Below are 26,504 nucleotides of genomic sequence, written 5' to 3'. Positions count from 1 at the left end.
AAAAGTTATTCAGCAGAATGATACCTTGACTTAAAGATTGAATCCTGATGAAGGGTCCTTCCTGAAACAGCGAATCTCCTGCTCCTCTGATGCTGCTTGACCCACTGTGTTGTTTCCATCTCCATATTTTATTGACTCTTAAAGATTGAAATTACAAGAGTGGCTTTCATAAATTTGAATTCCTTGAGTTTAAAAGATTCAGTTAGATGATTCAATTGAGCAAAATGAAATGGAAAGATTTGTTGGACATGATACAGAGAAACTATTTCCTTGGGTGGGGGGAACCAGCTCGAAAGGGCATAAACTTAAAATTAGAGTTAAAGCATTAGGAGTGAAATCAGACAGTGCCTTTTCACCTAAGCAGGAGCAGAAATCTGGAATGATGTTTCCATGAAAGAATTGTATGCTGAGTCAATTAATATCATCAGATGTGAGATCACATGATTTTTGTTTTGTTCAAAGTATCAACAGGGATCATGTAAAGGTGGTAACAGGAACTGTGGCACAAAGCAGCCACTACCTAACAGAATGGGGGCATTGGCTTAAAAAGCCACATGTTCCAATGCCCCTGGAGTTTACCTCAGAAAGCATATTTAAAATGTGAGCCTGCTACTATCTGCAACATAGATAAATAATCTAGAAACACATTTGGATTAGATTTGAATTTCTATCTCGAACTATAAAATGTATTCTGTGATGCCCAAGTGTATAAATCTAAGAAAGGATCAAAAATGGGTCTTTGAAGTAGAGCCAATGAGGTTCTCATTCATCACACGCCGTTTAACATGACAGGCTGGGCCCTGTATCGACCCAGGATGCAAAGTTCCACTTCAAACAACATCCTCCTCTTTGATGAGACTGATTGGCAATGAGTGGGGGAGGATGTGGTGGAGCGAGTGAGGATGTGGTTGGGTGGGAGAAGATATAGTGGGGTTGGGTCGGAGGGAATGTGTCTGCATAAAAGGAAACCTTTTTTTTGAGCCTGCTCTATAAAGCTGCTTTGGATTATTGGTTAATGGCCTAAGGGTTGCGCTTTCCACTTTTCAATCCTCAGAAAGCCTACAGATATCTCTTTACTATGCAAAGAATTGTACAATAATACAATAAAATACAATAATTAAGGAGCTTTCTTGAATTATAAGCATGAAAAAGATCTGTCCAATAGTCTTTTACTACTCGCAGAAAGAGGACAATGCTGCTTTGCCTCTACATCTGATTAGCATAGCAAAGAAGAAAATACATTCAACCATAATAACATGCAAGAACTTGCTGTAAATGTTCAATGTGAAGCAGTAATTTGCCACTGGTGACTATTTAGCCAGTGGGTATAGACAAATAGATGTGCGTTTTATTATTTGACTTAATGCTTGGATGGAAATAAAACAATTATCATTCTCTCCAATCTCTGTAGTCTGTTAAAGCAACAAAGATTCCAAGTCAGTCACTAAAAACTACATACACTGCCAATTTGAGGCATACAACATCAGCTGTAAATATAAACAGCACCTCAACCTACCAGAACATGCAATACACTGGGAGTTCCCTCAACTCATTAGGATATACTAAAATCAAAATGTCACACCTTACGCTTGGCAGCAGAGGGTGAAGATGAAATCCTTGCAGAGATTTCTGAAAAAGACATGGAGGGGGTGCTTTAATCAGAATGCCAAATCTCACTCATGGAAGCTGTATCATAGAGTTCCCCGGGGCAGTAACTTTCAGTTCATAGCCCTCTAAGTTTAATTTGTCTTTGTATCTTAAGATACTCTTGGTATTCAGTGCCTTTGACTTAGGAAATAAATTTGTTGTTCCACTGTTCTACAATTCAGTTGTCCTCTACATCCTTCAGCAAAATATATTCTGACTTTTTGTTTCCAATTTATGTTTGTCCCTTCTTTAGCTCCCATGCACTCCTTCTGATACCAAATACCTTCATACCATTCCTGAGCCAAGTGTTCTACAGGCTGCTGGATGCTGGAAACAACATTAAATAAGTTGGACAAGGTCGGGGTGACTTGTTTAAGGATAAGTACTCCCAAAGAAAGTCAATCCGCCCTGATGAGTACACCCTTCTGATGGCAAGCACAGTAACCTGCCATGAAAGATAAATATAAAGGAAAAAGAGTAGGCCATTCAGCCCCTTGAGCCTGTTTCAACATCATGGCGGATCTGTAGCCTAATTCCATATTCCAGCCTCTGGCCCATATTCCTTAATACCTTTGCTTCACCACAATGTATTTATCTCAGATTTAAAATTAATAACTGAGCCATTTGTAGATGCGAATGCTAAACCTCTACCAAGCGTAGTGTGTGGAAGTGCTTCCTAGTATCTCTCCTGAATGGTCGGCCCTCATTTTTAGACTATGCCTCCTAGTTCTACAGAGGAAGGAATATACTAAGTAAAAGTAGCATAGCGGCATCTGAGCCAACAGGGATCAAAGAAAGAGGACACTGCTACTGCTTCATAGCTTTGAGGTGTACAATCTACAATATGTATTATAACATAATAATATTGAGGAGGAGATCTGGTCTTAGGAAATTAAGTTACAGGCAGCATATTTCCCTTTCAGAGAGGGTAAAAGTGAGAAAGGAAATATGGCATGTTCTTCTGCAGGTGGAATTTACTACCACAACAATTATACTTTTTGTTCCACATTCTTGCAACATGGATGTTGTCAGCATTTATTGTCCATCTTGGTTTATCAAGAACAGGGTAACTGTCCTTTCAATGAGCAGCTGCTATCTGTAGCATGCAAGTGCTCCCACAATTAGGATGCAAATGTCTCCTATTTTGAATATCAATTTTGATCCTATTCCCACAATTGTCAGCAATGTTCTTTGCTTTTTCTTTTAACAATTTGATGGGTTTCATATCGACCTAGCGACAGGGTGGCTCAGTGGTTAGCACTGTTGCCTCACAATGCCAGGGACCCGGCTTCAATTCTACTCTCAGGGGACTGCGCGGAGTTTTCACATTCTCCCCATGTCTGCATGAGATTCCTCCGGGTGCTCCGGTTTCCTCCCACAGTCCAAAGACTTGTGTATAGTAATTAGAGACACACAACTTAGGTGGATTAGCCAATGGGAAATGCTATGTTAGGAGATAGGGTAGGGACCTGAGTCTGGGGGCGCTGGTGCAGACTCAAACAGTGAAATGGTCTCTTTCTGCACTGTAGGGGTTGTGTTCTACAGAAATTTATGGCTCAAGGGGAGGCCATTTCATCCAAGGTGGCTGTACTGGTTGAAAGGATATCCATTAGCCTCATTCCACTCTCCAGCTCAATCTCCCTTGTACATTGAAGTCCTTCAAATGTATATGCATGCTCTTTTCAAATATAATGAGATTATCTGACTCTGCCACCGATTCAACCGGTGAGTTCCAGACCCCTACTGCTGAATGAATGAAAATATTCTTAACTTTCCCCTCAACCTTCTAGCAATTAATTTAAATTTATGATCCTTGTCACCAATCCCCTCTGCTAAAGGAACTATGATCCTCCCATTCACTCCATCTACAAATAATTTTATACACCTCAATTAAATCCTGGGTCAGTTTTCTGTGCCCTAAAGGAAACAGCTCCAACCTGGCCCATTCCTTCTTTTAGCAAAAATTCTCCAGACCTGTTAACATTCTCTGAAATGTCTTCTATATCCTCTCTTCCTGTAATGCGGTGATCAGAACTCTACACCAGTTGTGGTCTAGTTAGCATTGTATACAATTGAAATATAACCATCTACACTTATATGCATGCCTTAGCTAGTAAAGGAAAGTATCCTACATGCCTTTTTAATTATCTTATACACCTGTCATTTTACCTTCAGGACTTGTGGACATGTACTCTAAGATCCCTCCATTCGTCTACACATCTTAATATACTGTCATTTATTGCCTTGCCTCCTCTCCATATAAAAAAATGTAAGTAAGGATGTCATTATTTGGTTATTCAGGGTATTTGTGCAATCACATCTCAAATGTTGGAAGCAGTTTTAGTGACCTTAATTAAGGAATATGTAAATGCATTGTTGGCAGTTGACACGAAGTATAGAGCCATACAAACCAGAAGAGACCCTTTGGCCCATCAAGTGTGCACCAACCTTTTACACTAATACTTTCCAACACTTAGTGCACAGCTTTGAATGTTATGATATTTCAGGAGTGTTCATCCACATACTTTTTTATACAGGTTGTAAGGTTTTCCTGGCTCTATTACCCTTCCAGGCAGTCCATTCCCTATTCTTGCCATCCTCTGGGTTAAAAAAAACTTGCCTCAAATCCCATCTAAACCTCATGACCTTCACCTTAAAATTACACTCATTACACAAACCTTCAATTAAGAGGCACAGTTGCTCCCTTTACACTCTAGACATGAACCTTAATCTTATCTCCCTCAATCAAGGCCCCCACCCCCACCCCCAAATCTTCTCTGCTCTTAAAAAAAAATCCGAGCTTATCCAGCCTCTCTTCATTGCGGAGATGCTCCATTCTGAGCAATATCCTGGTAAAATTCATCTGCATCCGCTCCATTGCAATCACAGTGTCATGACCAGACCTGCACACTGCACACCACCTGCGTCCTAACCAAAGTTTTGTAAGACTCTAATGTAACCTACAGGCTCTTATAATCTAGGCTGATAAAGGCAAGTGTGCCGGATGCCTTGTTAACTACCCTATGAATCTGTCCTGCTACCTTCAGGGATCTGTGGACAAATACGTCCAAGACTGCTCATACCTCGTATCTTGCTTTAGTCTTGTTACATCTTCCAAAATGCATCACCCTACACTTTTCAGGATTAAATTCCATTTGTCACTGCTCTAACCGTCAGACCAACCTATATCTTCCTGTAACCCAAGACCTTCTTCCTCACTGTCAACCACCTGGCCAGTCATGAACAATCTTATTTATCATCCCACCCCAACATTCTCATCTATATTGCTTACATATATATTACAGACACTAATCCCTGGACACCAAAATCCAGTCATACAAACAGCCTTCTTCCAACATCCTATGTCTCCTACCACAGAGCCAATTTGGATCCAGCTTGTAAGATACCCTGGATTCCATGTGCTTTTACCTTCTTTATCAGTCTCCCATGTGGGACCTTGTCAAAGGCTTTGGAACACTGTCTAAGGCAGCAATAGAGACAGGAATCATTTAACATTTTTTAAGACAGATGGACAGAAATTTAGCAGATGTGGTAGCATCTATGGAGAGAAAACAAAGTTCATGAAGCTGAGAGGAGAAAGATTTGAAAAGGACATATGGGGCAACTTATGTTTTACACACAGAATGGTTTATGTGTGAAATGAACTGCCAGAGGAAATGGTGGATTCAGAGACAGTTACAATATTTAAAAGACATTTGAATAAGGACATGAATAGGAAAGGTTTGGAGGGATATGGGCCAAAGGCAGGCAGATGAGACTAGTTTAGTTTGAGAACCTGGTTGACCTGAACTAGTTAGACCATATGGTTTATTTCCTTGCAGTATGACTCTATAACGAAGTCCACTGACTTCTTCAGAACTGGACTTAAAATACTAACCCTGTTTTCTCTCTATGGATGCTGCCAGACCTGCTGAATTTCTTCAGCAATTTCAGTTTGTGCGCTTCAGGTTTCCAGCATCTGTAGCTCCTTGTTTTACTTTATAAGACCATAAGACATAGGAGTAGAAGGAAGGCCATTTGGCCCATTGAGTCCACTCCACCATTTAATCATGGCTGATGGGCATTTCAACTCCACTTACCCGCACTCTCCCATAGTCCTTAATTCCTTGTGAGATCAAGAATTTATTCAATCTGTGCCTTGAAGACATTCAACGTCCCGGACTCCACTGCGCTCTGTAGTAATGAATTCCACAGGTCCACCACTCTCTGGCTGAGGAAATGTCTCCTCATATCCGTTCTAAATTGACCCCCTCTAATTCTAAGGCTGTGCCCATGGGACCTAATCTCTCCGCCTAATGGAAACAAATTCCCAGCATCTGTCCTTTCTAAGCCATGCATTATCTTGTAAGTTTCTATTAGATCTCCCCTCAACCTTCTAAACTCTAATGAATACAATCCCAGGATCCTCAGCTGTTCATTGTATGGTAGGCCTACCATTCCAGGGATCATCCATGTGGATCTCTGCTGGATATGCTCGAGTGCCAGTATGTCCTTTCTGAGGTGTGGGGCCCAAATTTGGACACAGTATTCTAAATGGGGCCTAACTAGAGCTTTATAAATTCTCAGAAGCACATTGCTGTTTTATATTCCAACCCTCTTGAGATAAACGACAACATTACATTTGCTTTCTTAATCACGGACTCAACCTGCAAGCCAACCTTGCAAGAATCCTGGACTAGCACTCCCAGATTCCTTTGTACTTTGGCTTTATGAGTTTTCTCACCGTTTAGAAAATAGCCCATGCCTGTATTATTTTTTCCAAAGTGCAAGACCTCGCATTTGCTCACGTTAAATTTCATTAGCCATTTCCTGGACCACTCTCCAAAACTGTCTAAAACTGTCTGCAGTCTCCCCACCTCCTCAGTACTACCTGCCTGTTCACCTAACTTCGTATCATCGGTGAACTTCGCCAGAATGCCCCAGTCCCTTCATCCAGATCATTAATATATAAAGTGAACAGTTGCGGCCCCAACACTGAACCCTGTGGGACAACACTTGCCACTAGCTGCCATTCCGAAAAAGAACCTTTTATCTCAATTCTCTGCCTTCTGTCAGACAACCAATCCTCAATCCATGCCAGTAGCTCACCTCGAACACCATGGGCCCTCACCTAACTCAACACCCTCCCGGGAGGCCTTTTGGAAGTCGAGATAGATACCATCCACTGGGTTTCCCTGGTCTAACCTACTTGTTACCTCTTCAAAGAATTCTAACAGGTTTGTCAGGCATGGTCTCTCCTTACTAAATCCATGCTTATTCTAATCTGACCCTGCACTTCTAAGAATTTAGAAATCTCATCCTTAATGATGGATTTTAGAATTTTATCAACTAATTGATGTATAATTTTCCATCTTTTGTCATGATTCTTTCTTGAACAAGGGGATTACAACAGCGATTTTCCAATCATCTGGGACTTTCCCTGACTCCAGTGATTTTTGAAACATCACAACCAACGCCTCTGTTATTTCCTCAGCCATCTCCCTCAGGATTCTAGGATGTAGCCCATCGGGGTCAGGAGATTTATCGATTTTTAGATCTTTTAGCTTTTCTAGCACTTTCTCTTTTACAATGGCTACTATACTCAACTCTGCCCCCTGGCTCTCCTTAATTGTTGGATATTACTCATGTCTTCCACTGTGAAGACTGACACAAAGTACTTATTAAGTTCTTCAGCTATTTCCTTATCTCCCATCACTAGCCTTCCTGCATCAATTTGGAGCAGCCCAATTTCTACTTTTGCCTCTCTTTTGTTTCTTATGTATTGAAAGAAATTGTTACTATCATTTCTAATATTACTGGCTAACTTACCTTCATCTTTGATCCTCTCCTTCCTTATTTCTTTCTTTGTTATCCTCTGTTTGTTTTTGTAGCCTTCCCAATCTTCTTATTTCCCAGTGCTCTTCGCCACTTTATAGCCTCTCTTTTTTTATTTAATACATTTTTGACTACCTTTGTCAGCCATGGCTGTCTTATCCCCCCTCAAATAATCTTTCTTTTCTTTGGGATGAACCTCTGTACTGTGTTCTCAATGACACCCATAAACTCCTGCCATTGTTGCTCTACTGTCTTCCCCACTAGGCCCTGCTTCCAGTCGATTTTCGTCAGTTCCTCTCTCATTCCCCTGTAACACCGTTACATCTGATTTTGCCTTCCCTCTTTCAAACTGCAGACTGAACTCTACCATATTATGAACACAGTTAAAAATCACACAACACCAGGTTATAGTCCAACAGGTTTAATTGGAAGCACACTAGCTTTCGGAGCATCGCTCCTTCATCAGGTGGTCGTGGAGGGCTCAATTCTAACACACAGAATTTATAGCAAAAATTTACAGTGTGATGTAACTGAAATTATACATTGAAAAATTGATAGTCTGTTAAGCCTTTCATCTGTTAGAATACTATGGTAGTTTCACTTCTTTCATGTGTAAATCACAAAACTTTTTTTTTAAAAAGTTGCATTCTCAGGTTAGCTGTTAACAATGGTGATAGCTAGACAATATGTTGAAGGTGTTGGCCCTCTGTGTTCTCTGTCTATGCCATGATGTTTAGATTGATTCTAATCTAAAAAGTGAGATAACGGAGTTTTACATGAATTCATGCAGTTTTTGAGCAAAGTACAATGTAACCCTGCAAGTACAAATTCACCCCACAAAATATGTGTGCGCATGTGGGTCTTTGTGTGTGTGTGTGTGTGTGTGTGTGTGTGTCTGTCTGTCTGTCTGTCTGGGTTGGGGGTTGCGAGTGTGAGAAAGTGTATGTGTGTGTGTAGTGAGTGCAGAGTGTCTTAAGTCTGTGAGAGGGTGCATGTGAGAGTCTGGGAGTATGTGTGTCTGTAACGGTGTGTGTGGGTGTCTGTGTGCGCGTCTGTGTGTATGTGTGTAGAGGAGTGCCTGTGTGTGTGTGAGAGTGTGTATGTGTAGGAGTATCTGTGTGTGTGTATAGTGCAGTGGTGGTCACTTGTAATGTGACATGAACCCAAGGTCCTGGTTGAGGCCCTCCCTATGGGTACTGAACTTAGCTATCAGCCTCTGCTCGGCCACTTTTCTCTGCTGCCTGTCCCGAAGTCCACCTTGGAGGATGGTCACCCGAAGGTCCAAGGCCAAATGTCCTGGACCACAACCTCCTAAACATCATGGCATAGACAGAGAACACAGGGGGCCAACACCTTCAACATATTGTCTAGCTATCACCATTGTTAACAGCTAACCCGAGAATGCAACTTTAAAAAAAAAGTTTTTATGATTTACACATGAAAGAAGTGAAACTATCACGGTATTCTAACAGATGAAAGGCTTAACAGACAATCAATTTTTCAATGTATAATTTCAGTTACATCACACTGTAAATTTTTGCTATAAATTCTGTGTTAGGATTGAGCCCTCCACGACCACCTGATGAAGGAGCGATGCTCCGAAAGCTAGTGTGCTTCCAATTAAACCTGTTGGACTATAACCTGGTGTTGTGTGATTTTTAACTTTGTACACCCCAGTCCAACACCAGCATCTCCAAATCATGAACATTATGAACATTGCCTCCTAAGTGTTCCCTTACTTTAAGATCTTTTATAAAGTCTGGCTCATTACATAGCACTAAGTCCAGAATTGCCTGCTCCCTTGTGGGCTCCGTCACAAGCTGTTCTAAAAAGCCATCCTATAAGCATTCCATGAATTCCCTTTTTTTGGATCCACCAGCAACATTATTCACCCAGTCCACCTGCATATTGAAGCCCCCATGATCACTGTAACCTTGTCTTTCTGATATGCCCTATCTATTTCCTAGTACATCTTGCACCCCTGGTCCTGACCACTGCTGGGATGTCTGTACCTAACTCCCATTAAGGTTTTTTTTGCCTTTGTGGTTCCTCAACTCCACTCACACAGACTCCACATCATCTGACCCTATGTCATTCAGTGTCATAGAGTTAATTACATTCTTAACTAACAAGGCAACCCCACCTCCTCTGCCCACCTTCCCATCTTTTCGATAAGTTGTAAATCCTTGGATGTTTAACTGTCAATCCTGAACCCCCTCCCCGCAACCACATCTCTGTGATGCCTACCACATCACAATCATTCACGATGATTTGTGCCGTTAATTTATCTACTTTGTTACGAATACTGAGAGCATTCAGGTAAAGTGCCTTAATGCTAATTTTCTTATCTTCATGATTTCCAACATCTCTCGTAATATGTCCTAAGTTATCCTTCCTTTTTGCTTCATTCCTAGCCTGCTTTGAACTTAAACCCTGCACACATGCTAACCTGCTGCTTATCTTTCGACTTGACTCCATATTCCCTGTTGCTTTCCCTTTCCCTTCCCCCTTGACTCACAAGTTTAAAGTCCAAGTGACCACCCTATTTATCCTTTTCGCCAGAACACTGGGTCCCGATTGGTTCAGGTGGAGACTGTCCCATTGGTACAGATCACCCCGGTTCCAAAACTGATGCTGATGTCCCATGAAATGGGCAGATTCTGGTTATACAGGGAAATGAGACTAATCAAAGTTCATGGGAAATTACCAATTGATCTCACTATGGAGCTTGTTGAGTATGAGTTCCTTTGAAAATACGCAACGGCTCTTTTTCTCTTCATCCAATCCTGCATAAGCTTCAACATCCAGGGTTTCCTTGATTTCTTGGTCCCATCCTTTATCATCTTTGGAAAATATTGGTCCTGTACTCTCCCAAGAGTCGTACAGTCACAGACTCATACAGCTTGAAAACAGACCCTTCAGTCCAACTCGTCCATTTTGACCAAGTTTCCCAAACTAAAATAGTCCCATTTCCCTGCGCTTGGCCCGGATCCTTCTAAACTTTTCCTATTAATGTACGTACCCAAATGTCTTTTAAACATTGTAACTGTACCTGCATCTACCACTTCCTCTGGCAGTTCATTCCATATACTAACCGCCTTCTGTGTGAAAAGGTTGCCCCTCGGGTCCCTTTTAAATATTTTTTCCTCTCTCATCTCAAAAAGTACAATCCCTAGTTTTGAAATCCCCAACCCTAGGGAAAAGACCTTCGCTATTCATCTTATCTACGCCCCTCATGATTTTATAAAGTCACCCCTGAATCTCCTATGCTCCAGTGTAATAAGTCTCAGACTTTCTAGCCTCTCCTTGTAAATCAAACTCTCCAACATCCTGGTAAACCTTTTCTGAATCCTCTCCAATTTAATAATATCCTTCCAATAGCAGGGCAACCAGAATTGCACAAGGTTCTCCAAACTTGCCCTCACAAATGTCCTGCACAACCTCAACATGATGTCTCAACTGCTAAATTCAAAAGGTCTCAGCAATAAGGCAAGAGAGCTAGATGCCTTCTTAATCACTTATGAGCCAGACTAAACTCCTTCAAAATATATTAAGTAGTTAGCCTGGTCCCCAGCTTTTCCTTTTTTTTTTAAGGCAAGTGTAAGGCATTGCATTCTAGATGTAATTCAATTGGTCAAACCACCAGGTTTGAAGCAAAATGCACCTTATTCTTATATATAATTAAAATACAAACAAAAGAATGAAGAATTGGAAGAACTTAGCTGTATTGGAAAACTTAACAGGACAATAGATTATTTCCCTATTAAACAGCATTTGTTCCAACACAGTAACATTCCATACACATCCTTGGCAAAGGCAAATTCACTAAAATAGGTTATCACACATGCAATTCTGGCAGCAGGAAGAGAATCTCAGCTTTTTGTTATGAGAGACAGAGAAGAAGAAGACCTTCCACATCCAGCTTCAAGACCCCAGCAACTGTGGGAAGTTAATTTAAAATTGTGTTCTATGGAAGCATGACTCCACCCTTTCAAAATGCTTCTATTGTTCCAACCCCATGGCCTACGTTTTTGACTGGGAACAGACGCGTAACCACCTCTGCCTCAACCTCTCTTCATTTAAAAAAACCAGGACAAAATACATCTCTTAAAAGTCAAAGTATCATCACACTACTCTGTCTGCAGGTGACACAACGTTCAAGGACCCCTACCTCTCTCCACTTCCCAGGGCTCTACCATTAACTGTAAAAGTCCTGCCCTGTTTGTTTTACCAAAATGCAATACCTTGCATTTATCCAAATGAAATTAAATCTGTCACCCCTCGACCCTTTGGCCCAACTGATCAAGATCCCTTTGTAATCTATTGCCTTCTTGAATATGTCCACTGCTCTGACACAGACTTACATAAAAGTACCTGTTCCAAGACCACTCTGACCAAATTAAATTAAAGTTGGCCTTCCTCTCAATTCAGAAATTTGATTTCAGGCTTATCTTTGTCCTTTTCCACAATAAAAGATCTAACAGATGGATACAATTTTAACTATAATAGAGCCATATCAGTTCTCAGAACATTCGAAAGTTGTAATACAACAAGCAGATTTGAAATGCAGTCATGATGCTCCTGGCAATACAACAGCTTGCATACAGCAAGGGTTGATAGAAAGGAAACAAAGGAGCATGTAATTTGATTTCAATATCATTTGGTTAAATAAACAATTGTCACCACAAAAAACAGATGTCAGTTGGTAATAGTCAATGATTATTTTTAGAAACATGCTGTGCAAGCTGATTGGCCCCTAGTTCAACATCTCATACAAAGATGACACCTCCTACAATACACTCAGTCAGTGTCAACCTGGATTGTGGGTTGAAGTGTTTGAACCCTCACTGGTGAGAGTGAAAAAACTATTACTACTCTCCGCGATCAGTTCCTTCGCTTTGCTGCCGTTGATGGCGGACACCTCCCTGCACTCCCATGGCATCTTTCCATGTGATCACAGAAGGAACAGCACTTGCCCTTTTGCCTATTCCCTCCTCACTATGCAAGACTCCAAACTCCAGACACACCTTTCAGGTGAAACAGCAATTTACCTGCACTTCATTCAATCTAGTCTACTGCATCCGTTGTTCACAATGAAGCCCCCTCAACTGTGGATACATGACAAACAGACTGGACGATCACATTGCAGAATACCTACCCTCCATTCATAAAATGACCCCAAACTTCCAGTTGCCTGTCCATTCAACACAGCACCGTGTTTCCCTGGCCAATATTTCTGTCTCGGGCCTGCTGCACTGCTCCACCAAGGATTAGCACAAGCTGGAAGAACAGTATAATTTTCAGTGGGGACCCTGCAGCCTTCAGGACTCAATGTGATGTTCAATAATTTTAGAACCTGAAAACCACCTTTTATGTCCTTTAACCATTGACACACCCCAGACCTTGTCATGCCACAGGCTGCTTTCAACATAGTCAATCTATTTTTCACCTACGTATTGCCTCAGTTATCAGCTTTTCTTCTTCTGGGCTTACGATCTATCCCCCTTTTGTCTGAGTAACTTTGATTCTCTTTCTGGGTTCTGTATTCATCTCTCCAGTCAATCCTCTCCGCTCCACCCGTCAACTTCATTGAAAGGTAAACTTTGCTTTCTGTCCACAGATGCTGCCAGAGCTGCAATTTTTATTTTTGTTTCAGATCTTCAACATCCACAGTTCTTAGTTTGCTTACAATAAAGCATGGCTAATGGATCTACTCCCGTTTTAGTGTTCACTACCAACTGACCCAAATGACACATACAAAGGTTCAGCAACTTTTCACAGCCCGCTACAAGTTTTTAAACTGGAGTCTCGGAAATATACTGTGCCTCACTGGATTATTGGATTCATGTTTCAGTTGACTTCCTAGCAGATTTCTGTCTGCATACACATGCAAACATATAAAATGAACAATTAATAAATAATCTGCTACAATAATGGAGTTTTCTTGAGGGCAATTAAGGCAAGTGTTCAAACCAGCAGCATTATGGTTGTCTTGGGGCTTTCCCTTGCAGAAAGGTTTGAAACCAATAAATCATATTGCAAATGACCACAAATGACAAAAAGCAACTCAAAGACGGACCAGTCCCAATATGTACAATGACTATTTTTTAGTCTGTGCCATCAATTTTACAGACAACTTTATAAAAAAGCTATGACTGCTTTAAGATCTTTAACCTTTAACTATAATGGCAGCAGCAATACCAACATTACATTTCATTGACTTTTGTTTTGCACTGTTTTAATGCTGCTAAGTCATGAAATTAAAAAGGTTAAGAGAAACTGTTGATTCCTCTCTTTTTGCTGTTTTGCAAATTACATGTGAAAGTAACAAGGTAACACTGTGAAATGTCAAATCACCAAGTTTACAGAACTGCTCTAGCTTCTTCTCAATTCTTTTGTCCTTTCCAAACCAAATAGCAAAATCCAACATCTTTTTGCTAAGCTGGATCAGACGATGATCAATATTCTCAATTTGAATCTTTAGATATGGACATGCAGAGGTGAACGTGACCACTGATGTGTGTGTGCTAATTAAACAGCACAATCTGTTTTTAATTAGATCGGCAGCAGAAAGTATGAGCAGCCTCAAACTCGAACTAGAAGAGACTTGAATCCATTATTTAGAGTAACTGGAGGATCTAATCCAATTACCTGCTTCATGCGTAGTTTCTGGCATCATTGCTGTAGATGTGAAAGAAGCAGAGACTTTTCCTGTAGAGTAATGTGCCTGTAGGAAGGAACAACAACGATCTGATTAAACCTATTTTTCTCCACGATTTGTGATTTTGACATATGAGTAAGCATGTTGGAACATCATAGGAAGAGTTAAAGCATTCAATCTACCTCTGCCAACTCCAGACAACAACTAAACCTTATCAGATAATCCCCACATACCTACATTACTTTATTTTCTTGAACAACAATTCAGTTCTGGGCTGTAAAATTCTGAATTGCTTAACATGCTGCCCTGAGACTGATATTGGCTATGGCAGTTTATTTTGCAAACTTTCAACAATGAATGACATTATAATATTTATATTATTTACCTATTTAGCTTATTTTTCTAATCAACCTGTCCGAGATGTAATTACACATCACTAGAGCAGGTAGGACATGAACCCAGGCCTCCCAGTCCAGGGGAAGAAACTAGCAAAAAAAACAGCAAGCCAAATGAAAAGTGCCTCATGAAAATTACTTTCCCGTAAGAAATCATGTGATAAGGATTCATAGACTCAGAATCCTTACAGTGCAAGATTGCTTGCATTTCTGACCTGTGAATTTTTGAATAAAAGCTACTAGCTGGCATTGAACCTAATGTGTCCAAAATTCCTCTTACTGACTCTTTCTACTTACTGCTTGCTCACCATTTCCCTCCTTGACCTTCTCTGTCACCACTTCCTTCTCCAAAACCCTTCCAGCGAGAAAGGACTTGGGAGAGCAGTGGCGAGAAAGTGAATCAGGGAGTGAGACAGTGATAGCATGGGGAAGAAAGGGAGATAGGAAATGGAAAGCAGCAAACGGGCTGCAGAGACACAAGGGCTGTACAGTGAACATTGGCCCAGTGAACCCTTGTTACACACTAAACATATTCTGCTTTTGGTAAGGGAACTAAAGCTATAAACAGCTGCACAGGTGCAATCTCACTCTGGTTCTAAATAATTATACTGAAGCGTCTTTACTCTTATACTCCCTTTGTAATACAAGCCCATATAATGTTGTCTTCCTAATTTCCTGTCACTACATGTTAGCTGTCTGATGTGTGTACAAGGACACATAAGCTCCTCTGAATATCAATACTCCCCAATTGCTCTCTATTTTAAAAATATCTGTTTTTATATTTTTCTTAAAAAGTGAAGAACTTCACACTTCTCCGCACAAGATTCTATCTTCCATGTTCTCACCCACTCGTACAACTTATCAATGCCACTTTGCAGCCTCTTTACATCTTCACAGCTCACTTTTCTATTTGACTTTGTACTGTCAATAAATTAGATTCTATTCCCATTCAACCCTCCTCCTCTAGATATTTCTAATCAACCTGTTCAGAGGTGTTATTACACATCACTAGAGCAGATGGGACTTGAACCCAGGCCTCCTGGTCCAGGGTTCAGAACACTATCACTGTGCCACAAGAGGGCCCCTTGGCGCCCTCCTCTGTGTTATTGACATGGATTGCATATAGCTGAAGCTTACTCTTGAGAGACCCAAAAATTACAAATCAGCCAAATCAAAAATGAACCTGTTTATCCTGATGCTTTGTTTTTTCGCCGTTAACAAATCCTCAACCAAAACAAACAGAATTACACCCAATTCCACGAGTTATAATTCTGTGTAGTAATCTCATGTGTGGCACCTTGATGAATCCTTTTTGAGAAACCAATGATTTTGAAAATTATTTCATGCTGCTCTCTTGGCTTGTTTCCTAGTAACTAAAACAGTCAGACACTACTCACATTAGCGAGGCTAAGCAGTAGTTTTTGGGATTCCATTTTGATAAACTACTCAAATAAACACTGATAGACACTAAACCGATCATTTTTATGTTGCAATAAAACAGAATAAATTATTTACTTTATGTTTCTTCACCTGCTCAACATTTGAGGGTGACCTGACCTACAGGATATACTGCAGATATTTACTAGCATACAAATATGGCTAAAGTGGTAACCTAAATCATCAGGTTTCACATCACATCTAATTATACAAATACTCACTGATTAAATGAGAAGCACTGGGAAAGGTTTTGACATGGCAGGGATTCTCGCTCCACCACTGGAAGAGTCAGTAGGGAATGTACTCTCTGAACTCAGCAGCCCTGCAGCAAGTTCAAGCAATTTCACAAGGTGGAGACTTCTGCTCCCTACCTGGGGAGGAAGTCCCACTTTGAAGAGATGCTGACCAATCTGATTGGCCAGGAGCTCTGCAGTCACAGTAGCACCAGGATTTAGTGGTGGTCAGTGCTGGGACTACAGGCATTCCCAAAGTAGTAGTTATGGATTCCAGTCTTCAGGGAAAGCTGGGTATCGGCACAGCCTGGCTGGCAGACCCTAGTGAGTGAGGAAGGATAGTGGGAGTCAAGATCAAGAGCCCCGGGAAGGGGTTAGGACCTAGTAGTACGTGCTTCTGATAACCACTGAAGGCCCCAAAAGGAGGTTTTCTGTTTGGCCAAGACCAGCCTAAAACATCAAGCTATCCTCTGCTGTGACTAATAATAATGGATGGGTGGGATGAGGTATTAACATCGCTACTGTTATGAAGATGTGGGCGTACTGTACCTTTGAGAGAGTTAAAAGCTAGCAGAACTACCTGACAGCACCAAGTGCTCTGAATAAGGTAACAATGTAACACTTGGTCGAAAGCTAGCTGGGTTGCCTGGAAATGATAAAACAGATTTGAATTAGGCCAATCAGTTTAAATTATACCCTGAAAAATTACCAAACTCCAATCCAGTTTTTAGTATATTGATAATCTTAAAAGCCAACGCTTTGGGGGGGGTATAAGACCAGGGAAAATTGAACAGTTGAGAGGAGAACTGCCACGCCACCAATATCTGCAGACTGCCCAGAGAATAGCTCTCTAAAAAGGTAGCTTTATTGATCAGTAACCTGTGAATCAGAAATCCTTATTAAGAAGAAAAGAAGATTTGACGTCTGGCTGGCTTTTGAAAAGTTGAATTTTGGTAAATCTTAATGGACTTATCAGACTAGTATTGTAGAAGGGGAAGGTAAAAGATAGGTTAGAGGAAGGAGTTGTAAATAGTTGTTAGTTAATTATTCCCTATTATACTTTAAGAAACAAAGTTGTTACTTTTCCTTTAACTAGTTCAAGGCCTCTTGAATTTTCACAGATTACTGCATGGAATAAATCTTTTCAGTGTTGCTGGTTTAAATTAAGCAGGAGGGTTTCAAGGTGGGTATTCAAGTCCTTTTGTGGAAAGGAAACAAACCCTTCAATCCAACTCATCCATGCTGAGCAAGTTTCCCAAACTAAAATAGTACAATTTGCCTGCATTTGGACCAGATCCCTCTAAACCTTTCTTATTCATGTACCTATCCAAATATCTTTTAAATGTTATAACTGTTCCTTCATGTACCACTTACTCTGGCAGGTCATTCCATGTATGAACCACTCTCTGTGTTAAAACATTACCCCTCAGATTCTTTTTAACTCTTTTTCCTGTCATCTTAATATTATGCCCTCTAGTTTTGAACTCCCCCACCTTAGGGAAAAGATGTTTGCTATTCACCTCATCAATGCCCCTCATGATTTTATAAACCTCAATAAGGTTATCCCTCAATCTCCTATGCTCCAGTGAAAAAGTCTCAGCTTATCCAGCCTCTCCTTATAACTCAAACCCTCCAGTCCCAGCAACGTTCTGGTGAATCTTTTCAGCACTCTCTATATCCTTCCAATAACAGGGCAACCAGAACTGTACACAGTACTCCAAACGTGGCCTCACCAATGTCCTGCACAACTCCAGCACCTACACTTAACGGTCTGAGCAATGATGCCAAGAGTGCTAAGTGCCTTCTTTACCACCCTGTCTACCTATAATGCAACTTTTAATGAACTGTGTACTTGAAACCCTAGGTCTCTCTGTTCTACAACACTCTCCAGGTCCCTATCATTAATTGTATATGTTCTGCTCTTGTTTATGTGGAGAAACCTACAGCAACTTGCAAAGCAGAGAACCAGAAGTAGTTCGAGCATAGCTGTTTCCCTACAGAACAGACTGAGGAACTCGATGATGCAACTTCATGCTATAGACTTCCAGGTGAGAACATGCAATACAATATTACGATGATGGTACTTATAAACATAAACAAATAAATGCATGCATCCAGATTCAAGATGCTTTAATATATTACGAGCTCTAATCATGTAGCTTAACACAGTGTATCAAAACTGGTGCGGACTTCAGATGAGGGAAGGTCTGCAGGCAGGGAACTAACTGTACCTGGATGCACTGATGATATTCCCATTGCAATATTTGTCCTTTTTTTTGAATATTTCCATAATGAACATAAAGATTCTCATTTGCAATATAAATTACCTTTATAAAGTGGTCAAAATGTAAGTATGATTTGGAGATGCTGGTGTTGGACTGGGGCGAACAAAGTTAAAAATCACCCAACACCAGGTTATAGTCCAACAGGTTTATTTGGAAGTATTAGCTTTCAGAGCGCTGCACCTTCATCAGGTGGTTGCGACAACCTCCTGATGAAGGAGCAGCACTCCGAAAGTTAGTGCTTCCAATTGAACCTGTTAGTTTTAAATCACACAACACCAGGTATAGTCTAAGTAGATTCCCACTAATTGTGGCACTTAGTGCCTCCAGTGAGTGGGAGTGTGCAATTACAGCTTGATCAGGGCAGTTTTCATTATAAATGCTGATACAGTAAATTATCAACATGCAAAAAAGTTGGTTAAAAACTCTTGCATCCAAATGCACCTCCTGATATGACAGAAACAGAACAATTGGGATGGGGACAAGTAAGATACTCATCCCCATGCTGAGACCAGACCCGCTCATGATGGATTGCAAATGGAATCTACTACATCAAAGTAGTTGTTTTAAATGTTTACTGTTGCTATCAATGTACAATATTTCATAATTGCAAGACATACAAGGATACGTAATTTTATTTATTATACAACAGAACAATTATCTTCTATTATTTCACATTACTGTTTAATTCTGCAAGTTATGGTAAACACAGCTTTCAGCCCTTTTTTTCTGTTTATATTCAGAGCAGCCTTTCTCATCTTATTCCTTCAGATGTACAACCTGAAGTGACATTTCTTTCAGTTTTCTCAGCTTTGGTTCAGTACATATCTCAGATTGCCTTTAAAAATTAAACATTCTTGGGATATGGACATGACTGGCAAGGCTGGCATTTTATTACCAAGCCATAGTTATTCTTAGGATGTTGGTAATGGGAATCTCTCTGACCTGCACTGTATGTGTTGAAAATGCTTACACAATGCTCATATCTGATGAGTTGCTTTTGTAACAGATTTGATACAACTGAATGGTTTATTCCATATGCTCAGGATGCAGCTAAGAATCAAACATGTTAATGTAAGAATGAAGTCACATTTCAGCCAGTCCATGTGAGGATAGCACACTTCCTTCCCTAAAGAACATGAGTAAATGAATTGGATTTTTAGAACAATCCAACAGCTTTACAGTTATACTTGCATATATCAGAATTTTCATTCATTTCCAAATTTTAAGAACCAAATTCCAATTAAAAATGGTGAGGTTTAACTCCTAGTCTCTACATCATTAATCCAACGACAAAACCACTCTTCTATTGCCGAAACTGAATCTGCTATCCAACTATTGTTTCTACAATGCCATTAATACTTTTTTTATGGTTTTGAAGCAGGCAGTAATTAAACCTAAAATGCAACTTGGTGTATAAGTCAAACTCAAAATTACTAAAAAAAAAGCAAAATACAACAGATGTTGGAAATCTGAAACAAACACAGAATGCTGGAGAAAGTGAGCAAGTCTGATAGCATCAGTGGAGAGAGAAACAGAGTTAATGTTTAGAGTTCAATAAGATTTTTCTTTGGTAATATCAGACTTCAGTCATGTCAGTTTTTCCAGACCTGCCTAGTTTCTCCAATATTTTCTCTGTATTGTTTTAAAATTACAAAATTGGAGACACAGAGATAATCTACTATACAAGGAGAGGGAGAGTTCCTTGAGTGCAGTGCAAGAGTTAGTCACCAAGCAGTGAGAGTGGAATAAGAGGAAATGAAGTATATGCTGCAGCAATGAGGAGAAAGAAATGGGAGATGACAACTTGGCAGAGACAGCTTTAGAAATACTTGTCCATTCTGACACTACTCAGGGGAAAAAAAATCCATGGTAATGCATGGAAGGAAACTTGCAAGCACCATTGCAAAACTATTGATTACCTGGGATATGAGGAAGGAAAGAATCTAGTGTTGAGAAAAATGCAAGTAGTATTTCTAGAGAGTGATTCTATGATAGACGGATAGATCTTCAGACATGAAGAGTATCAAGGTGTTGCTTTTCTAGTGTAATGAAAGGGACATAAAAAACAGATAATGATTCTGGAAGAAGGAGCAGGAGTAAGCTGAAGTAATCAATCATAATGAAACTAATAACAAAGGGAAAAACAAGAAAGACGTCTTATAGAAGGCGTTTGAACAGTTACGTGCCAAGATTAAAAAGTACAGTAAAGTGATTATTCAGTTGCCAAAAGTTAAACTAGTTTGGGAGAAAACAGATTAAAGATACCAATTCATGGATTGATAAAAGGAAACACTTTTTTACACTATGGATATCACTTCTGAGAAACAAGAGTTGCTAACTAGAATGGAAATTATGCTGGACCGTCAATAGAAACATGGTTTTTGCTGAAGCAAGGCTAAGCACTAAATATTCCTGGCTATGAAATTTCCAAAATGTATGGAAAAGGTAAAAAGGTTGGCATGGTTGCCTTATTATTGACATGATTAAAGACCAAGAAATCTAAGTTTTCCACTGATCTCGATGCGTAGATTAAATTAAGAAACAATAAAAGGTACTTAGACCAAATTGGGGGTAAGTACAAATCACAAACAAATTTCCAAAGGAATGTTATAGGAGGGAAGTTTGCACAGTCATATATTATTATGAGTCTGTTAATACCAATGCCAAAGAGACGGATCATAACTTGCATTTATATAGTGCTGTTAATGTATAAAAATGTCTCAAAGTAGTTCACAGAGGCACAATGTGACAAAGATGGACCAAAGTCAAAGGGATTAGGCAAAAGGTTTGCCAAGGTAGTGAGTTTTAAGGAGGGACTTAACGCAGACAGGTGATGGCAGAATGCCATGAGAGATCAGAGATAGATACAGAGCAAGAGGCCTAAACAGCTGAAGTCATAAGATGGGTTGAAGGGAAGGAAGGATCACAAGTGGACAGTGAAACAAATTGTGAGTTCAATTTGCAATGAAGGGGTTTGTAGGACTTGAAGATGTTGCAGTAATAGGGAGTAACAAAACTTATAATTAACACTGGCATACAATCTTCTAAAAAAACATGCAGAAGTGTTTCTTTTGTCAGGATGTTGCAAGTCTAAGAATGTGGCATTAGATTTAGTTCTGGGTATCGAATCGGAAAAAGTAAGAAATGTGAAAAAATATCTTAAGAAATAATAACTATATGTAGCCTAACAAGATTCAGGTAGAAAATATAACAAAATGCCAGGACAAAGGGATCAGACTGAAAATTTGGTACATTCAATAAATAAAAAGAGAATTTCATTGAAATTAGTTGAAAAATAATAGATCAAACAAAATTACAGATACAGAAAATACAGGTAAAATTCATTGGTCAAGGAGCAAAAATAGCACATCAGTGGTTGTAAATCAACAAATAAGTTTGATATTGGACTTAAAAATGAGGTAAATGATGAATATAGAGAGGAGAACCAAGAAGAAAACAATGAGAGCAGCAATGCCAAAAGGAGAGATTAGGAAAGCCAAGTGTGAGTATGAAGGAAAACTAATGGCAAACTTAAAGGGAAACAGCAAGACCCCTTAATGTTCCAAAATGCTCATGAAGTGCCTTCTGTACAAAGGGAAAAGAGACAAGGCGAGACCTCACAGGTCATTTAGATTGCTAAAATCGGTAATACTGGATGAAATTAGCAAACACTTAGAAAGGCATGAGCTAATTGTACAATCACGATAGATTTACAAAGGATAGCTCATTCCAGCCTAATCATTTAAAGTTTTCAGGAAATCATAATATATGGAATTTAGAATTTTAATGTTTGGTTTAAATGTGAATTTTGACAAATTTTCTATTGTCTGACATATGTATATTAGCCGCTACAATAAGTGGTACAGTATATTCAAGAATATGTCTATACAGGTCAATATTTAATAATATGATAGCATAGCCCAAGAGTGGAAGAACTTGAGATAGAAAGCAAACAGAAAAAAACGCAAGACAAAGTCAAGTCATTGTCAATAGCTGTCCCTCGATTGAAGAATGATGTCTACTCAGGTTCACAAGTTCCTACATTGGGTCTTCATTTGACTGAACAGAATGAACCTTTAAGAATACAATGCAGAATGTACAGTAAGGTGAATGTCCCAGAAGCAGGGTCTGCTTCATTCTCTTTCCTCTCTGCCACCATCATTATTTAGGTATTGGGACTTGAAGCATGATGGTTAACTTGATTGACAAGCTGTTTCCATTCTGAATGATTAGTAGCAAGCTTCTCCAGTCACCAAGGACAATGCTTCAAGGACATGCTTCAAGGACAGCATCAGAATATTTTTGAAGCATTTCTTCTGTCCTCCACTGGAATATTGGTATTTAAGTAGTCAGATAGGGAGAGTTAAAAGGCTTTGGTGTAAAATAAGTGGTCAAATAAAGGAAATGTCAGCCTGTATTTTATTGCCTTAGTTGCAGTCAGTATAGACAAATTCCGACCTATTAGACATTTAGAGTCATAGAGGTGTACAGCATGGGAACCCACTCTTCGGTCCAACCTATCCATGCCGACCAGATATCCCAACCCAATCTAGTCCCACCTGCCAGCACCTGGCCCATATCCCTCCAAACCCTTCCTATTCATACACCCATCCAAATGCCTCTTAAATGTTGCAATTGTACCAGCCACCACCACATCCTCTGGCAGCTCATTCCATACATGTACCACCCTCTACATGAAAAAGTTGCCCCTTAGGTCTCTTTTATATCTTTCCCCTCTCACCCTAAACCTATGACCTCTAGTTCTGGACTCCCCGACACGAGGGAAAAGACTTTGCCTACTTATCCTATCCATGACCCCCATAATTTTGTAAATCTCTATAAGGTCACCCCTCAGCGTCCGACGCTCCAGGGAAAACAGTCCTACCCTATTCAGCCTCTCCCTGTAGCTCAGATCCTCCAACCCTGGCAACATCCTTGTAATTCTTTTCTGAACCCTTTCAAGTTTCACAACAGCTTTCCGATAGGAAGGAGACCAGAATTGCACACAATATTCCAACAGTGGCCGAACCAATGTCCTGTACAGCCGCAACATAACCTCCCAACTCTTGTACTCAATACTCTGACCAATAAAGGAAAGCATACCAAACGCCTTCGTCACTATCCTATCTACCTGCGACTCCACTTTCAAGGAGCTATGAACCTACACTCCAAGGTCCCTTTGTACAGCAACACTCCCTGGGACCTTACCATTAAGTGTATAAGTCCTGCTAAGATTTGCTTTCCCAAAATGCAGCACCTCACATTTATCTGAATTAAACTCCATTTGCCACTTCTCAGCCCATTGGCCCATCTGATCCAGATCCTGTTGTAATTTGAGGTAACCCTCTTTGCTGTCCACTACACCTCCAATTTTGGTGTCATCTGCAAACTTACTAACTGTACCTCTTATGCTCGCATCCAAATCATTTATGTAAATGACAAAAAGTAGAGGGCCCAGCACCGATCCTTGTGGCACTCCACTGGTCACAGGCCTCCAGTTTGAAAAACAACCCTCCACCACCACCCTCTGTCTTCTACCCTTGAGCCGGTTCTGTATCCAAATGGCTTGTTCTCCCTGTATTCCATGAGATCTAACCTTGCTAATCAGTCTCCCATGGGGAACCTTGTCGAACGCCTTACTAAAGTCCACATAGATCACACCTACTGCTCTGCCCTCATCAATCCTCTTTGTTACTTCAAAAAACTCAATCAAGTTCGTGGGACATGATTTCCCACGCACAAAGCCATGTTGACTATCCCAAATCAGTCCTTGCCTTTCCAAATACATGTACGTCCTGTCCCTCAGGATTCCCTCCAACAACTTGCCCACCACTGAGGTCAGGTTCACCGGTCTATAGTTCCCTGGCTTGTCTTTACCACCCTTCTTAAACAGTGGCACCACGTTTGCAAACCTCCAGTCTTCCGGCACCTCACCTGTGACTATCGATGATACAAATATCTCAGCAAGAGGCCCAGCAATCAATTCTCTAGCTTCCCAGAGTTCTAGCGTACACCTGATCAGGTCCTGGGGATTTATCCACCTTTAACCATTTCAAGACATCCAGCACTTCCTCCTCTGTAATCTGGACATTTTGCAAGGTGTCACCATCTATTTCCCTACAGTCTATATCTTCCATATCCTTTTCCACAGTAAATACTGATGCAAAATATTCATTTAGTATCTCCCCCATTTTCTGTGGCTCCACACAAAGGCCACCTTGTTGATCTTTGAGGGGCCCCATTCTCTCCCTAGTTACCCTTTTGTCCTTAATATATTTGTAAAACCCCTTTGGATTCTCCTTAATTCTATTTGCCAAAGCTATCTCATGTCCACGTTTTGCACTCCTGGTTTCCCTCTTAAGTATACTCCTACTTTCTTTATACTCTAAGGATTCAGTCAATCTATCCTGTCTATACCTGACATATGCTTCCTTCTTTTTCTTAACCAAACCCTTAATTTCTTTAGTCATCCTGCATTCCCTCTAGCTACCAGCCTTCCCTTTCACCCTGACAGGAATATACTTTCTCTGGATTCTTGTTAGCTCATTTCTGAAGGCTTCCCATTTTCCAGCCGTCCCTTTACCTGCGAACATCGGCCCCCAATCAGCTTTTGAAAGTTCTTGCCTAATACCATCAAAATTGGCCTTTCTCCAATTTAGAACTTCAACTTTTAGATCTGGTCTATCCTTTTCCATCACTATTTTAAAACGAATAGAATTATGGTCGCTGGCCCCAAAGTGCTCCCCCACTGACACCTCAGTCACCTGCCCTGCCTTATTTCCAAAGAGTAGGTCAGGTTTTGCACCTTCTCTAGTAGGTAGATCCACATACTGAATCAGAAAATTGACTTGTATGCACTTAAACATTCCTCTCCATCTAAACCTTTAACACTATGGCAGTCCCAGTCGATGTTTGGAAAGTTAAAATCCCCTACCATAACCACCATATTATTCTTACAGATAGCTGAGATCTCCGTACAAGTTTGTTTCTCAATTTCCCTCTGACTATTGGGGGGTCTATAATACAATCCCAATAAGGTGATCATCCCTTTCTCATTTCTCAGTTCCACCCAAATAACTTCCCTCGATGTATTTCCAGGTATATCCTCCCTTAGCACAGCTGTAATGCTATCCCTTATCAAAAATGCCACTCCCCCTCCTCTTTTGCCTCCCTTTCTATCCTTCCTGTATTTATTAACAATTGATTCCAATAGAATGTTTATTATTTTCAATGAATACAAATCTTTCTGCAAAGATATCTACAGTTAATGGAGAAATGTGTTAAACGCAACATAATTTCATGATACTGTTTACACGCTTGGCAAGTAGTTGTTTGGTAGTATAGAACTGAGCATTATTGACAAAAACTCATTGTCAAAGCTTTCTGCCTTGCACTCATCAGAATACCAATGTAAAGAGGTTAAAAATCACACAATCATTAGGTGGTTGTGGAGTAGTGCTCCAAAAGCTAGTGCTTCCAAATAAACCTGTTGGACTATAACCTGGTGTTTTTTTTAAACTTTTTAACTTTGTACACCACAGTCCAACACCAGCATCTCCAAATAATGTAAAGAGGGATTAACATTTTATACTGATGAGAGGAGATTGATTGGCAACACTCAAAATAATAGCATTTACAGTGAGAATACAGAAGCAATGGTGATCCAGAAACACAGAGCAAACAAAAGGGATACATTTGGCAGCACGGTGGCACAGTGGTTAGCACTGCTGCCTCACAGCCCCAGAGACCGGGGTTCAATTCCCGCCTCGGGCAACTGTCTGTGCGGAGTTTGCACGGATGTCCTCCAGGTGTTCCGATTTCCTCCCACAGTCCAAAGATGTGCAGGTTAGGTGAATTGGCTGTGCTAAATTGCCCGTAGTGTTAGGTGAAGGGCTAAATGTAGGGGAATGGGTCTGGGTGGGTCGCTCTTCAGAGGGTTGGTGTGGACTTGTTGGGCTGAAGGCTGGTTGGACTGGTTGGTTAACAATATAAAATGACACAGATAGAAAAT

The 26,504-nt window shown here is 40.3% G+C and overlaps 1 protein-coding gene across 2 annotated transcripts in view; it reads right to left on the bottom strand.

Moving 5' to 3' along the window:
- ppil2 (peptidylprolyl isomerase (cyclophilin)-like 2) overlaps nucleotides 1-26,504 on the bottom strand; it is a 392,675-nt gene that overhangs the window by 211,103 nt on the left and 155,068 nt on the right. For both annotated transcript variants that reach the window (XM_088000184.1, XM_043716075.2), the window contains exon 11: nucleotides 14,134-14,209. In XM_088000184.1, the coding sequence (XP_087856310.1) occupies nucleotides 14,134-14,209 (76 nt within the window). The remainder of the gene's footprint in view (nucleotides 1-14,133; nucleotides 14,210-26,504) is intronic.

The sequence above is a fragment of the Chiloscyllium plagiosum genome, unplaced genomic scaffold (assembly GCF_037043375.1).
Source record: "Chiloscyllium plagiosum isolate Xiang-an unplaced genomic scaffold, Cpla_swu_hap1 HiC_scaffold_24, whole genome shotgun sequence".
Taxonomy (NCBI): domain Eukaryota; kingdom Metazoa; phylum Chordata; class Chondrichthyes; order Orectolobiformes; family Hemiscylliidae; genus Chiloscyllium; species Chiloscyllium plagiosum.
This window is presented reverse-complemented; position numbering and strand designations above follow the sequence as displayed.